The 12,934-nt window shown below is 39.0% G+C and overlaps 1 protein-coding gene across 2 annotated transcripts in view; it reads left to right on the top strand.

Annotated features, from left to right (window-relative positions):
- The window catches only part of Ubr3 (ubiquitin protein ligase E3 component n-recognin 3), a 193,049-nt gene that overhangs the window by 69,259 nt on the left and 110,856 nt on the right, over nt 1-12,934 (top strand). For both annotated transcript variants that reach the window (XM_070021309.1, XM_070021318.1), the window contains exons 11-14: nt 2,525-2,611; nt 8,062-8,127; nt 8,215-8,304; nt 11,499-11,627. In XM_070021309.1, the coding sequence (XP_069877410.1) occupies nt 2,525-2,611; nt 8,062-8,127; nt 8,215-8,304; nt 11,499-11,627 (372 nt within the window). The remainder of the gene's footprint in view (nt 1-2,524; nt 2,612-8,061; nt 8,128-8,214; nt 8,305-11,498; nt 11,628-12,934) is intronic.

The raw sequence follows: 12,934 nt of genomic DNA, 5'->3' as shown, positions 1-12,934 counted from the left end.
TCCGGTTTTCTAGTGGTTTATTGGAGATAGGAGTCTCACGGTCTTTCCTGCCCGGGCTGGCTTTGAACCGCGATTCTCAGATCTCAGCCTCCTGAGTAGCTAGGATTACAGGCGTGAGCCACCGGCGCCCGGCGGTTTTCAAAACTTTTATCCATGAGTTATTTGTTACTTTAGTTTGGTTAAGACAGATTAATCATGGAAGCATGTAAATTAAATTTTATTTTTCAGTGGGAGATAGGGAACAGAGTGTAAAGTAGTATTTTTGTAAGGCTAACTCTTGTACAAGATAGACTGAAAGAGACTAGTGGCAAAGTAACTAGATACTTGATTTTTGGGCTAGATGGTTGCAGCAAAATAGACCTGAGCTTAGGAAAATGTTATGGAAGAAATGCTAAGATGTGAAGATGAGCAGGATAAAGAAATCAAGAATGAATGTGGGAGCCTGGAATGCTACCACAGGCCTATAATCCCATCACTTGGGAGGCTGAGGCAAGAAGATTATGAGTTTGATCCAGTCTGTACTACATAGTGAAATTTGATTTGGGGAAAAAAGAAATGGATATGAGACTCAGCCTTTTCTTTCTTTCCTTTTTTTTTTTTTTAAGCTGGGAAGGTGGCTCAGTGGTAGAGCGCATGCCTTGTATGCTTGAGGCCCTGGGTTCGATTCCTCAGCACCCATAAGCAAAAAAAAAAAAAAAGCTGGAAGTGGCGCTGTGGCTCAAGTGGTAGAGCGCTAGCCTTGAACTGAAGAGCTGAGGGACAGCACCCAGGCCCAGAGTTCAGGCCCCTTGACCGGACCCAAAAAAAAAAAAAAAAGACACTCAGACTTTTTTTTTTTTTTTAAGGTACAGATTATATAGAGAGCTGATGAATTAAAACTATTTGAGTCTGTTGTTGATGCCCCAACATACCCTTAAAATTACATTATTCGCTATTTTAACCTTTTTTCTCTCTCTCTCTCTTTTTTTTTTTTTTTGAGCTGGTCTCAGGCTGGAACTCAGGGTGTGGGTGCTGTCCTGAGCCCTTTTGCTCAAGTCTAACACTCTACCACTTGAGCCACAGCTTTACTTCCAGTTTTTGGTGGTTAATTGGAGATAAGAGTCTCATAGACTTTAGGGGCTGGGAAGGTGGCTCAGTGGTAGAATGCTTGCCTTGCATGCTCAAGGCCCTGGGTTCGATTCCTCAGCACCACATAAACAAAAAGAAAAAAGCCGGAAGTGGCACTGTGGCTCAAGTGGTAGAGCGCTAGCCTTGAGCTGAAGAGCTGAGGGACAGCGCCCAGGCCCAGAGTTCAGGCCCCACAACCGGACCCAAAAAAAAAAAAAAAAAGAGTCTCATAGACTTTACTGCCTGGACTAGCTTTGAACCCTGATCCTCAAATCTCAGCTTTAAAAATTTTTTTTTTTTGTCAGTCGTGGGGCCTGAACTCTGGGCCTGGGCACTGTCTCTCAGCTCTTCAGCTCAAGTCTAATGTTCTACCACTTGAGCCACAGCTCTACTTCTGGCTTTTTCTGCTTATGTGGTGCTGAGGAATCGAACCTAGGGCCTTATGCATGCAAGGCAAGAACTCTACCACTGAACCATCTTCCCAGCCCCAAATCTCAGCTTCTAAGTAGCTTTGATTACAGGCATGAGCCATCAGTGCCCTGCTGTTTTTACCATTTTGAGGTATATAATTCAATGGCATATATTATATTCCCAGAGTTGTACAATGATTAATTTCAGAACATTTCTCTCATTCCCCAAAGGGAATCACAAATCTACCAGTTCTAACATTCTCATATATCCTGAAAGATCACCCATTTACTTTCTTTCTATGCATCTACTGATTCATAGACTGTAACTATTTCATATCAGTGTAATCATATGTAGCCTTTTGTGTTTGTCTTCTGTTTTTAGTGTAATGTTTTCAAGAATTAATTGTGTTGCAGGGGTGTTAATTCATTCTGTGGTTTTTCTTTTGGATAAGTCCTGGGGCTTGAACTCAGGGCCTGGGCGCTGTTCTTGAGTCTCTTTGTGCTCAAGGCTAGTGCTCTGTCACTTGAGCTACAGTGTCACTTCGGGGTTTTAAGTGGTTTATTGGAGATAAGAGTCTCATGGACTTTCCTGCCCAGGCTGGCTTTGAACCGTGATCCTCAGATCTCAGCCTCCTGAGTAGGTAGGATTACAGGCATAAGCCACCGGCACCCGGCTTCTAGTACTTTTTCATCACCCAAGAGAGACTAGATTTATTAAACTATAGCTTTAAGGAATTTATATAATTTGGGGTCAGTATCTCTTGAAATGGAACTAGACTTAACTGTACTTAAAATCTTTTCTGTGATATATAAAAGAATGCACATCATGTTCTTTAATTTTTGTATTTGTTACTAGTTATTGTTCTTAATTTCTTGAAATAGCAAATATAGTGATTATCTTGAAAATAATTGACATTTACTATTATGTAACTATGTATTACATATAATTTACTGTTGAGAGTGTAGGTGGCTATATACTACAAAACTGACATAAATTATTTTTTCAGGAAACGCAAGAATATACACGAAATGTTGTAAGATATTGCCTAGAAGCTCTTCAAGACTGGTTTGATGCTATTAACTTTGTAGATGAGGTATGTACTTATCTAAAAAAGTGTATGTGTGTATGTGTTTGTTTAATCTACCTATATCCCCATATCTATATTTATATCTATGTGTAGTTGGCTATGGTGCTAGGAATTAAGTGCAGGGTTTTTGCATGCTAGCAAAGTGCTCTGCCACTGAATTATATCCCTGGACTGCCTAGATGGGTCCTTTTAATGTAAGTCTAAGTATGTAAGAAGAACAGTGGAAGATTCTAATTACCATAGAAAATAATGGTATCCTTTCATGGGAGAGGTAAGAGCTCAGAATTAACATAATATTTTAAGACAGAATAAAAAGTAACCAGTTATTTAAAAAATTTCCAATGCATTAATCATTCTGCTTCCTAGAGAAACAAGGCATAATTTATTTTTCTCAATTTAAGTGTATATGTCATTGTTTCTGAAGAGAGAAACTTCTTTCAGTTGAAGAGGTAAAAATGTTTTCCTAAATGTAAATCAACTAGGGGAAATTAATGAAAGTTGTAATACAACTTCATTGGACAGTGTTCTTGTTAGAGAATGAAAAGATGAGATGGAACAAAAGTGGGTTTTATTAATAATAAAAGACAAAAGCTGACACAGGACATGCTATGTTGAAAGTCATTATTTTCATTAGTCAAATTTATCATCAGAATTCCCTTCTGTTCCTTTTATGGAGTAGGGTCAGAATATGCCATAGGCAATAGAAAGACCATATTTCAGAGTAGTCCCTTTTCTCCCCTCATCCGATTTAAACTTGTAGGACCCTTCTGGTTGCATTTGTGTGTGTTTATATTTGTGTCTGTATCTGTACATATGGAGGAGTGTTTGAGTTCTTTCTCCCTCCCTTCCTCCCTTCCTCCCTTCCTCCCTTCCTCCCTTCCTTCCTTCCTTCCTTCCTTCCTTCCTTCCTTCCTTCCTTCCTTCCTTCCTTCCTTCCTTCCTTCCTTCCTTCCTTCCTTCCTTTCTTTCTCTCTTTCCTTCTTTCCTTTTTTTTTTTTTTTTTTTTTGGGTCCGGTCGTGGGGCCTGAACTCTGGGCCTGGACGCTGTCCCTCAGCTCTTCAGCTCAAGGCTAGCGCTCTACCACTTGAGTCACAGAGCCACTTCTGGCTTTTCTCTTGTTGCTTATGTGGTGCTGAGGAATCGAACCCAGGGCCTCATGCATGCGAAGTAAGCACTCTACCACTGAGCCACCTTCCCAGCCCTCTTTCCTTTTTTTTTTTTTGTCGGTCATGGGGTCTGAATTATGAGCCTGGGCGCTATCCCTCAGCTCTTCACCTCAAGGCTAGTGCTCTACCATTTGAGCCACAGCTCCACTTCCTCCTTTTTCTGCTTAATGGGGTGCTGAGGAATTGAACCCAGGGCCTCATTCATGAAAGGCAAGCACTCTACCAATGAGCCACTTTCCCAGTCCCTTGAGTTGTTTCTTTAAAAACATTTTTTTTTCAATAGTCAAAGGTAGGAATGCAAAGAACTTTATTTTCTCGAGTCATTTTATAATTAGGCTGTTGACTTGATACCTCAGTAACCCCAAACACTGCAATGCGTGCTTGCTACAAATAAGATTCTCTTATATAACCAGAATGCAAACATAAAATCATTACCATAATTATATCAAATTCTTAGAACTCTTGTTCTAGCAATTATTCTTTATAGCAAGAGAATTTGATTATTAAGGATTTCATATTGCGTTTTGTTATTATATGTCTAGTCTCATTTTGCTACAGTTTCTCAGTTTTTTTTTCTTTTTTCAGACAGTAACATTTAGAATATTATGGATCAGTAATGTTTGGCCATTAGACTGTTCCTCAGTTTAGGTTTATTTCATGATTAGATTCAAGGAAGATTCTAGAAGTGATATTAGAGTCTAATTGTCTCCTGCTAGTTTATGATTTGTTTTTGTCCTGATGATTTGCTTTTTGATCACTTGATTAGGGTAATGTCTACTAGACATTTTCATCATAAAGTTACTTTTGATGTTTGTGAGGGCATACTTTGAACCTATGCAAATAAACTTGTTTTCTTACTCAATTTTCAATTCATTCTTTTTTATTTTTTTGCCAGGCCTGGGTTTGAACTCAGGGCCTGAGTGCTGTCTCTAAGCCTCTTTGTGCTTAAGGCTAATACTGTACCACTTGAACCACAGTGCCACTTCTAGCTTTTTCTGAGTAGTTTATTTGGAGTCTCACAGACTTTTCCTGCCTGGGCTGACATTGAACATCCATTTTCAGATCTCAGCCAACTGAGTAGCTAGGATTGCTGGTTTGAGCCACTGGTGCCCAGCCATTTATTTATTTTTAACTGTGGTGATATTTACTTTCTGTTCTAGTCTGTGGGTTTCATCCATTTCTGTTATTATTTGATGTTTTAGACTTGGGGACTAAGAACCCCTTTAAGTACTCATTCTTTGAGTACTTTCTTGGTTTAATGTCCCAACAAGATGTTGCTTGCTCTTTGTATGGTTTCTACATTCCATTCTGGAAACAGTCATTTTCTAAGAATACAGGTGATTTTTAGTGGCAAATAGTATTTCCAAAGCAAGAGTGGGTGCTAGGAGTGTTCATTGCCTTTGGGGTGTTACTCTTTCCCACACTCTAACAGTGATCAGAGGTTAGGCATATATGTATGAATATTTGTAAATTTATATAGATGCAAGTTTAAATTGATATTTTAAAGTCTTAACACCATATATACATCATTGTAGTTTTCTTTACAAGTGAAAAACTTGGCTTCCATAATCTATATTTAGTAATTTGGATGTATGTATATTACCTTCTATTCTGCTAGATCTTCCTATTTCAGGGTGTAACTTTTATGCTAATTTATATCACTGGCTTATGTTACTTATCAATGTTCTCAGTGTTTTGTTTTGCCAGTTGTGGGGCTTGTACTTTGGGCCTGGGCACTGTCCCTGAGCTGCTTTTTGCTTAAGGCTGGCACTCTACTACTTGAGCCACAGCCACACATTTCTGGCTTTTTTTGAGTAGTTTATTGGAGGCAAGTCTCAGGAATGTTCCTGCCTGGGCTGACTGTGAACTATGATTCTCAATTCTCAGCCTCCTGAGTAGATTATAGGAGTGAGGCACTGGCACCCAGTTTACCTCAGTGTTTTAAAATGTGTCAGGGTTTTTTTTTTCTTTTATAGAAGGCAGACTTTCATTGTAAGAACAATTTTGTATAGCATCACATATTGAAGAGGATGTGTGCTTTTTGATAATTATTTCAGAGATAGTGATGTATAACTTCATATATAACTCTTCTGGAATGTTATCACTCCAGCACAGTAACCAGAATGTTCTGGATAAATATTTTTAATGGAAAAGTATTTACTAAACTTGTGAGTATTTTTTTTTTTTTTTTTTTTTTTGTGGGTCATGGGACCTGAACGCTGTGCCTGGGTACTGTCCCTCAGCTCTTCAGCTCAAGGCTAGCACTCTACCACTTGAGCCACAGCTCTACTTCTGTTTTTTTCTGCTGATGTGGTACTGAGGAATTGAACCCAGGGCTTTATGCATGCAAGGCAAGCACTCTACCACTGAGCCACCTTCCCAGCCCCACTTATGAGAGCTTTAAGAACCAATGCTGCTTTATAGTGAAATCATGATCCATGAGAATATCAATTTTATAATATTCACCAGTCTGCCAAAATAATAATATTAAGTTTTGCTGTAGAGACTGGGTAAATTTGACAATGATTGGAGTGGCATGTCACCCAGCTGTTGAAAGAATCCCAGGTCACTTTGCATGTCTTTATCAGTTTATAGCTGCCAGGTTCTTTTACCACTCCAAAGATTACTGTGGAGTCCACACTAACCCATCATCTCTACTACTTTAGAGCTTCAGGAAATTACTTAAGTTTTCTAAACCTGAGTTTCCCTATTTGTACAATGGGAATACAAATAGTTACAACCCCAGAGTGTTCTTGTGGGGATTAAAGTTGCGGGGATTAAAATTTTGTGAATAAATTGTTCAGCATGGTGGTTGATGCATAATAAATGCTCAGTGAATGTTTGTTGCAGTTATTATTACTATCATGTTTGGGATGCTTGGGCGTGCTGAATCTCACATGGACTTCTATAGAAAGAAATCTATTCATTCTGTTTCCATAATGATTATTTGCTTTAGCTTAATTAAGTTTAAAAAAGTTAGTTTGTGCTAGATGTTTCAGAGGATTCAGAGATGAGTATGTAATTTCTAGCTTCAAGGAATTTGTTCTTGGTGTTTAAAGTTGGTATAACTCTGGGTTGGGAATGTGGCTTAGTGTTGGAGTGTTTGACTAGCATATATAAAGCCCTGTGTTTGATGCCTCAGTACCAGATAAACAGAAAAAGCCAGAAGCGGCACTGTGGCTCAAGTGGTAGAGTGCTAGCCTTGAGCAAAAGAAGTTCAGGGGCGGTGCCCAGGCACCAAGTTCAAGCCCCAGGAAGGATAAATAAATAAATAAATAAATAAATTTGGAATAATTCTACCAACAGTAATTTCTTTTTATTGGTTGGGAGGGCTGGGGAAGAATGATGAAAGGGGCGATATTGTACTCATAAACTGACAAGTTGAACAGTAATCTCTTTATACTTAAAGATAATAAAAAAAGTAGTGATTTTTTTTTTTTTGCCATACCTGGGGCTTGAACTCAGGGCCTGGGCACTGTTCCTAAGCTGCTTTTTTTGCTCAAGGTTAGCACTCTACCACTTGAGCCATAGCTTCACTTCCAGCTTTTTCTGCTTAAGTGGTACCGAGGAAGTGAACCTAGGGCTTCATGCATGCTAAGCAAGTACTCTACCACTAAGCCACATTCCCAGCCCAAAAATAGTTATATTTTGTTTAAAGCTGTATTGTTAAAAAATTTAAGGTTGGATAAAAATGTGTAAGAAGGGGCTGGGAAGGTGGCTCAGTGGTAGAGCGCTTGCCTTGCATGCCTGAGGCCCTGGGTTTGATTCCTCAGCACCACATAAGCAAAAAGAAAAAAGCCGGAAGTGGCACTGTGGCTCAAATGGTAGAGCGCTAGCATTGAGCTGAAGAGCTGAGGGACAGCGCCCAGGCCCAGAGTTCAGGCTCCACAACCAGACCCCCCCCCCCCCCCCCAAAATGTGTAAGAATAGATTCAAGTGAGGTGGTCTGAGATAGAAAAGAAGCATGTGTGTTGCATGTGTGAATGTATATCTATCTATGTATCTATCTATCTATCTATGTATCTATCTATGTATCTATGTATCTATCTATGTATCTATGTATCTATGTATCTATCTATGCATCTATCTATCTATCTATCTATCTATCTATCTATCTATCTATCTATCTATCTATCTATCTATCTATCTATCTATCTATCTATCTATCTATCTATCTATGCAGTATTAGGGATCGAACCCAGCACAGCATAGTATATATTTTTAAAGTTTTAAAACTTTCTTGGAGTTTCTGATGAACATTCTTAACTTGTAGATTTTGTTTATTTCAGCCAGCACCTAACCAAGTTACTTTTCATCTGCCACTACATCGTTACTATGCTATGTTTTTGAGTAAGGTATGATTATCATTAAATGATTGTATTTTTTTTTTAAATTTTGGAACAAATGTTGAATTACTAACTTTTTTCAATCATAATTTTTAGGCTGTGAAATGTCAAGAACTAGATTTGGATTCTGTTTTACCAGATCAGGAAATGTTAATGAAACTAATGATTCACCCACTCCAAATTCAAGTACGTATTCATACTAAAAAATTCTTTTGAATTGGATTACATAAATGATTCTTTCCTTATTTTGTGTTTTTTTAAAAATCATTGTTAGTATGCCTAAAATGTTTGAATATTTAAAAGAAGTTGAAAGTTTTGATTTTCCCCCCAGATTATAATCAGATATTTTTGTTTGTTTTATAATATTTAATTTCCTTCAGGATTTTTTTTTTTTTTAATTTGCCAGTAGGAGAATTTGAACTTGTTTTTGGTGACTGAACTCAGGGCCTGGGTGCTGTCCCTCAGCCCTTTTGCTCAAAGCACTCTACTACTTTGAGCCACTTCTCCACTTCCACTTTTCTGGTGGTTATTTGGAGATAAGAGTTTCACAGACTTTCCTGCCCAGGCTGGCTTTGAACCACTATCCTCAGATCTCAGCCTAGTAAGTAGCTAGGATTATAGGTATGAGCCACTGTTGCTTGGCTCCCTTAGCTTTTTAGCTCAAGGCTAGAACTCTACCACTTGAACCACAGTTCTATTTTTGGCTTTTTGTTGGTTAAATTGGAGATAAGATTGCCATGCACTTTCCTGCCCTAATTGACTTTGATCCTTGATCTTGAGTTTGCAGCCTCCTGAGGAGCTAGGATTACAGCTTGAGCCACTGGCACTCTGCCAAGCCTGGCTTTTTGCTAGTTATTTTAAACATAGTTTTGAAGACTTTTCTTTCTAGGCTGTCTTCAAACTATAGTCCTTCAGATTTCAGCCTTCTGATTATATCACCCAGTCCCCCAGGACTTCTTTACTATACTTTGTAACTTATAGAGAAGTTTGAACAGCTTTAATGCTATTTTTGAAAACTCAATAGTTTCTAATCTTGGTATTACCAAAATTTTATTGTTTACATACTTTTATTTTTTACATTTTTACATAATTCTTTGGTTCTCAATTTCTTTGTCCTATTGAAAGAAAAGCATTAGCTTGAATAAGTGCTGAGACTTTAGTTCTTACAGTGTGATTTTGTTAACCAGCCTTTTAAATATATTAGAAAGATTTACATTGTAGCACTGGTGGGTCAGTAACAGGATTTCCAGTTGCTACCTGAGAAGCCGATGCACAAGATCTTTTAGGGTCTCCCACTCTAGCACGGTGGGATGTTCTATAGTAATTAAAGCATGACTTGAGAACCTTTAAAAAAAAGATTTACGGGCTGGGAAGGTGGCTCCGTGGTAGAGTGCTTGCCTTGCATGCATGAGGCCCTGGGTTTGATTCCTCAGTACCACATAAGCAGAAAAAGCCAGAAGTGGAGCTGTGGCTCAAGTGGTAGAGCGCTAGCCTTGAGCTGAACAGCTGAGGGACAGTGCCCAGGCCCAGAGTTCAGGCCCCATGACCAACAAAAAATTTTTAAAAAATGTACATTTCAATTAATTTTTCCTGGCAATTTTAGATTGTTAACTATTTTTGGACTTCAAAGCTAGGGATTGGGGTCAAGTAAAAACAATATCGGACAGGCTGGGAAGGCGGCTCAGTGGTAGAGCGCTTGCCTTTCATGCCTGAGGCCCTGGGTTCGATTCCTCAGCACCACAAAAGCAAAAAGAAAAAAGCTGGAAGTGGCACTGTGGCTCAAGTGGTAAAGCGCTAGCCTTGAGCTGAAGAGCTGAGGGATAGCACCCAGGCCCAGAGTTCAGGCCCCATGACCGGATCTCCCCCCTCCCCAAAAAATCAATATTGGAATGTTTAGTTTTAGTTGATAATGGGCATAAAATATGAAGAATTAAATATTAATACAGTAAGAAGATTTATTTGAATTGGATTTTCTTTTCACTTTTTGTTATTTGGAAGATGAGTTATTTAGATTGAAGGTTGATTAAGTTACGTTAAAGCTGTAGATTGAATTCATTGCCTGAATAATTAGCTTTATTTTGTGCTTATTTCTTGGGTTTCTTTAACATAATATGTAATTTTTTTTTTTTTTGTGGGGGAGGTGGTTTGGGAGAAATAAGAATGAAAAATGCCCATTGATTTCTTAGAAAGATTTCAGTAAAACGATTGCAAATATATCCAGAGGCAAATATTAGAAATGAACTCATGTATAAATTCCCAAAAAGGTAGCAATTAAAAAAATTTAACACGCTGGGTGCTGGTGGCTAATGCCTGTAACCTAACTACTCAGGAGGCTGAGATCTGAGGATCACAGTTTGAATACAGCCTGGACAAGAAAGCCCTTTAGTCTCATCTCCATTAATTACTCAAAAAGCTGGAAATGGCACTGTGGCTCAAGTGGTAGAATGCTTGCCTTGAGCAAAATAAATTCAGGGACAGAGCCTAGGCTCAAACTTCAAGCCCAGGACTGCCCCCACCCCATTCAAAAAATTGGTAATAGGCTGGGTCATTCTAAATACCTTTAATCCCTGGCGGAGGCTGGAAGATCATGAGTTCAAAACTAGTCTGACCTTTGAGAATCTGATACTGTATGTCAGAAATAACAAACAGGTCTGGGGACATTGCTGAAACGTTAGAATGACTCTGTAGCAATCACAAGGCCTTGGGTTAAAATTCTAGTACCATTAAAAAAAAAATAATAAAGCTGGGCACTGGTGGCTCATGCCTGTAATCCTAGCTACTCAGTTGAGATCTGAGAATCATGGTTCAAAGCCAGCCAGATTAGAAAAGTTGAGATTGTAATCTATAATTAACCACCAGAAAACCAAAAGTAGAGCTGTGGCTCAAAGTGGGAAAGCACTAGCTTTGAGTGAAAGAGGCTCAGGACAGCACCCAGGCCTTGAGTTCAAGTTCTACAACTGGCAAAAAAAAAAAAAAAAAAAAAAAAAAGGTAAACGAGCAACTAAAAAATAATATGTACCTTAATGTTGGACAGGACATCAGGCTCATAATATGAATAAAATACATAAAAATGATTGTCTAATATGCATTTTTTTTGTCAGTCATGGGCTAACTCTGGGCTTTGGCACTGTCCCTGTGCTCTTCAGCTAAAGGCGAGCGCTCTACCATTTGAGCGATACTGCCACTTCGAGTTTTCTAGTGGTTTATTGGAGATGAGTCTCTCAGATTTTCCTGCAGGGGCTAGCTTTGAACTGTGATCCTCAGATCTCAGCCTCCTGAGTAACTAGGATTACAGGCATGAGCCACCGGTGCCCGGCTTTCTAATATGCAATTTTAGAAATACTATATTTAGATGATTTATTCGTTAATTATTTTATTAGGCAAGTCTTGCTGAAATCCATAGCAATATGTGGGTAAGAAATGGTCTACAAATCAAAGGACAAGCCATGACTTATGTCCAGTCTCATTTCTGTAATTCCATGATTGATCCTGACATCTACCTATTGCAGGTAAGCCAACTTAATAATGCAGATGATGTACTTAAGAATTGCATGTAATTAATTTTACTTTGTAGAGGTGACTGAGGGATGACTTGGAGAGGTCAGATCATTGAAAGAATAATTTGTCATATATATTTCCTTTTTTTTTGGTCAGTTGTGGGGCTTGAACTCTGGGCCTGGGTGCTGTCCCTCAGTTGTTCAGCTCAGGGCTAGTGCTGTACCACTTGAGCCACAGTGCCACTTCAAATTTTCTGGTCGTTTATTGGAGATAAGAGGCTCATGGCCTTTCCTGCTTGGGCTGGCTTTGCACCGTGATCCTCAGATCTCAGCCTCCTGAGTAGATAGGATTATAGGCATGAGCCACCAGCCCCTAGCTGTCATATACATTTCCCAAGGGAATACTATAGGCTATATCATATTGGCCATGAGGGGAGCATCAGGTTATTGTCAGGAACCAGGAGCCAGGAGAACAATTAGCTTTATTTGATGCTTATTCCTTGGGTTTCTTTAGGCATATTTTGTGTGTGTGTGTGTGTGTGTGTGTGTGTGTGTGTGTGTGTGTGTGTGTGTGTGTGTGTGTGTGTGTGTGTGTGTGTGTGTGTGTGTGTGTGTGTGTGTGTGTGTGTGTGTGTGTGTGTGTGTGTGTGTGTGTGTGTGTGTGTGTGTGTTGGTTTGGAAGAAATTGTGTGTGTGTGTGTGTGTGTGTTGGTTTGGAAGAAATAAGAATGAAAAATGCCCATTGATTTCTTAGAGGAGGAGGTAGGGTAAGGTTTCTTCAGGAAAAGCAAAGCAACACAGGGGAAGCAGATTAGCTAGTATGAATATGCTTTGTGGTACAAGATCTGTGCCTGTTTGCCTAACTAGGTCCTGTGCAGAGAAAATGCTGGGTTGGTGTGTGAGAATTAGGTAAAGGGGTATTGACTTACATGAAAGATTTTGTTTTCAGGTAAGTTTTTTTTTTTGGGGGGGGGGCGCAGTTCTAGGGCTTGAACTCAGGACCTGGGTGCTTTCCCCGAGCTTCTTTTGCCCAAGGCTAGCACTCAACCACTTGAGCCACAACTCTACTTCTGGCTTTTTCTGTTTATGTGGTACTGCAGAAAGGAACCTAGGGCTTCACACATGCTAGGCAAGCACTCTACTTACTACTAAGCTACATTTTCAGTTCCCACCCCTCCTTTTTAAAATTTGCTTTTGGGAATTAACTATTGTTATTAATAATTTATATTTTTTACTTGTCTCTAACTTCCTCTCTGTGTCTGTTTGATCCCCAACATGTCAAAATGTAATAAGGTATAGAAAAAAGATGAATATGATTA

Source organism: Dipodomys merriami, unplaced genomic scaffold, assembly GCF_024711535.1.
Source record: "Dipodomys merriami isolate MVZ:Mamm:240054 unplaced genomic scaffold, mDipMer1.0.p SCAF_1, whole genome shotgun sequence".
NCBI lineage: Eukaryota > Metazoa > Chordata > Mammalia > Rodentia > Heteromyidae > Dipodomys > Dipodomys merriami.
This window is presented reverse-complemented; position numbering and strand designations above follow the sequence as displayed.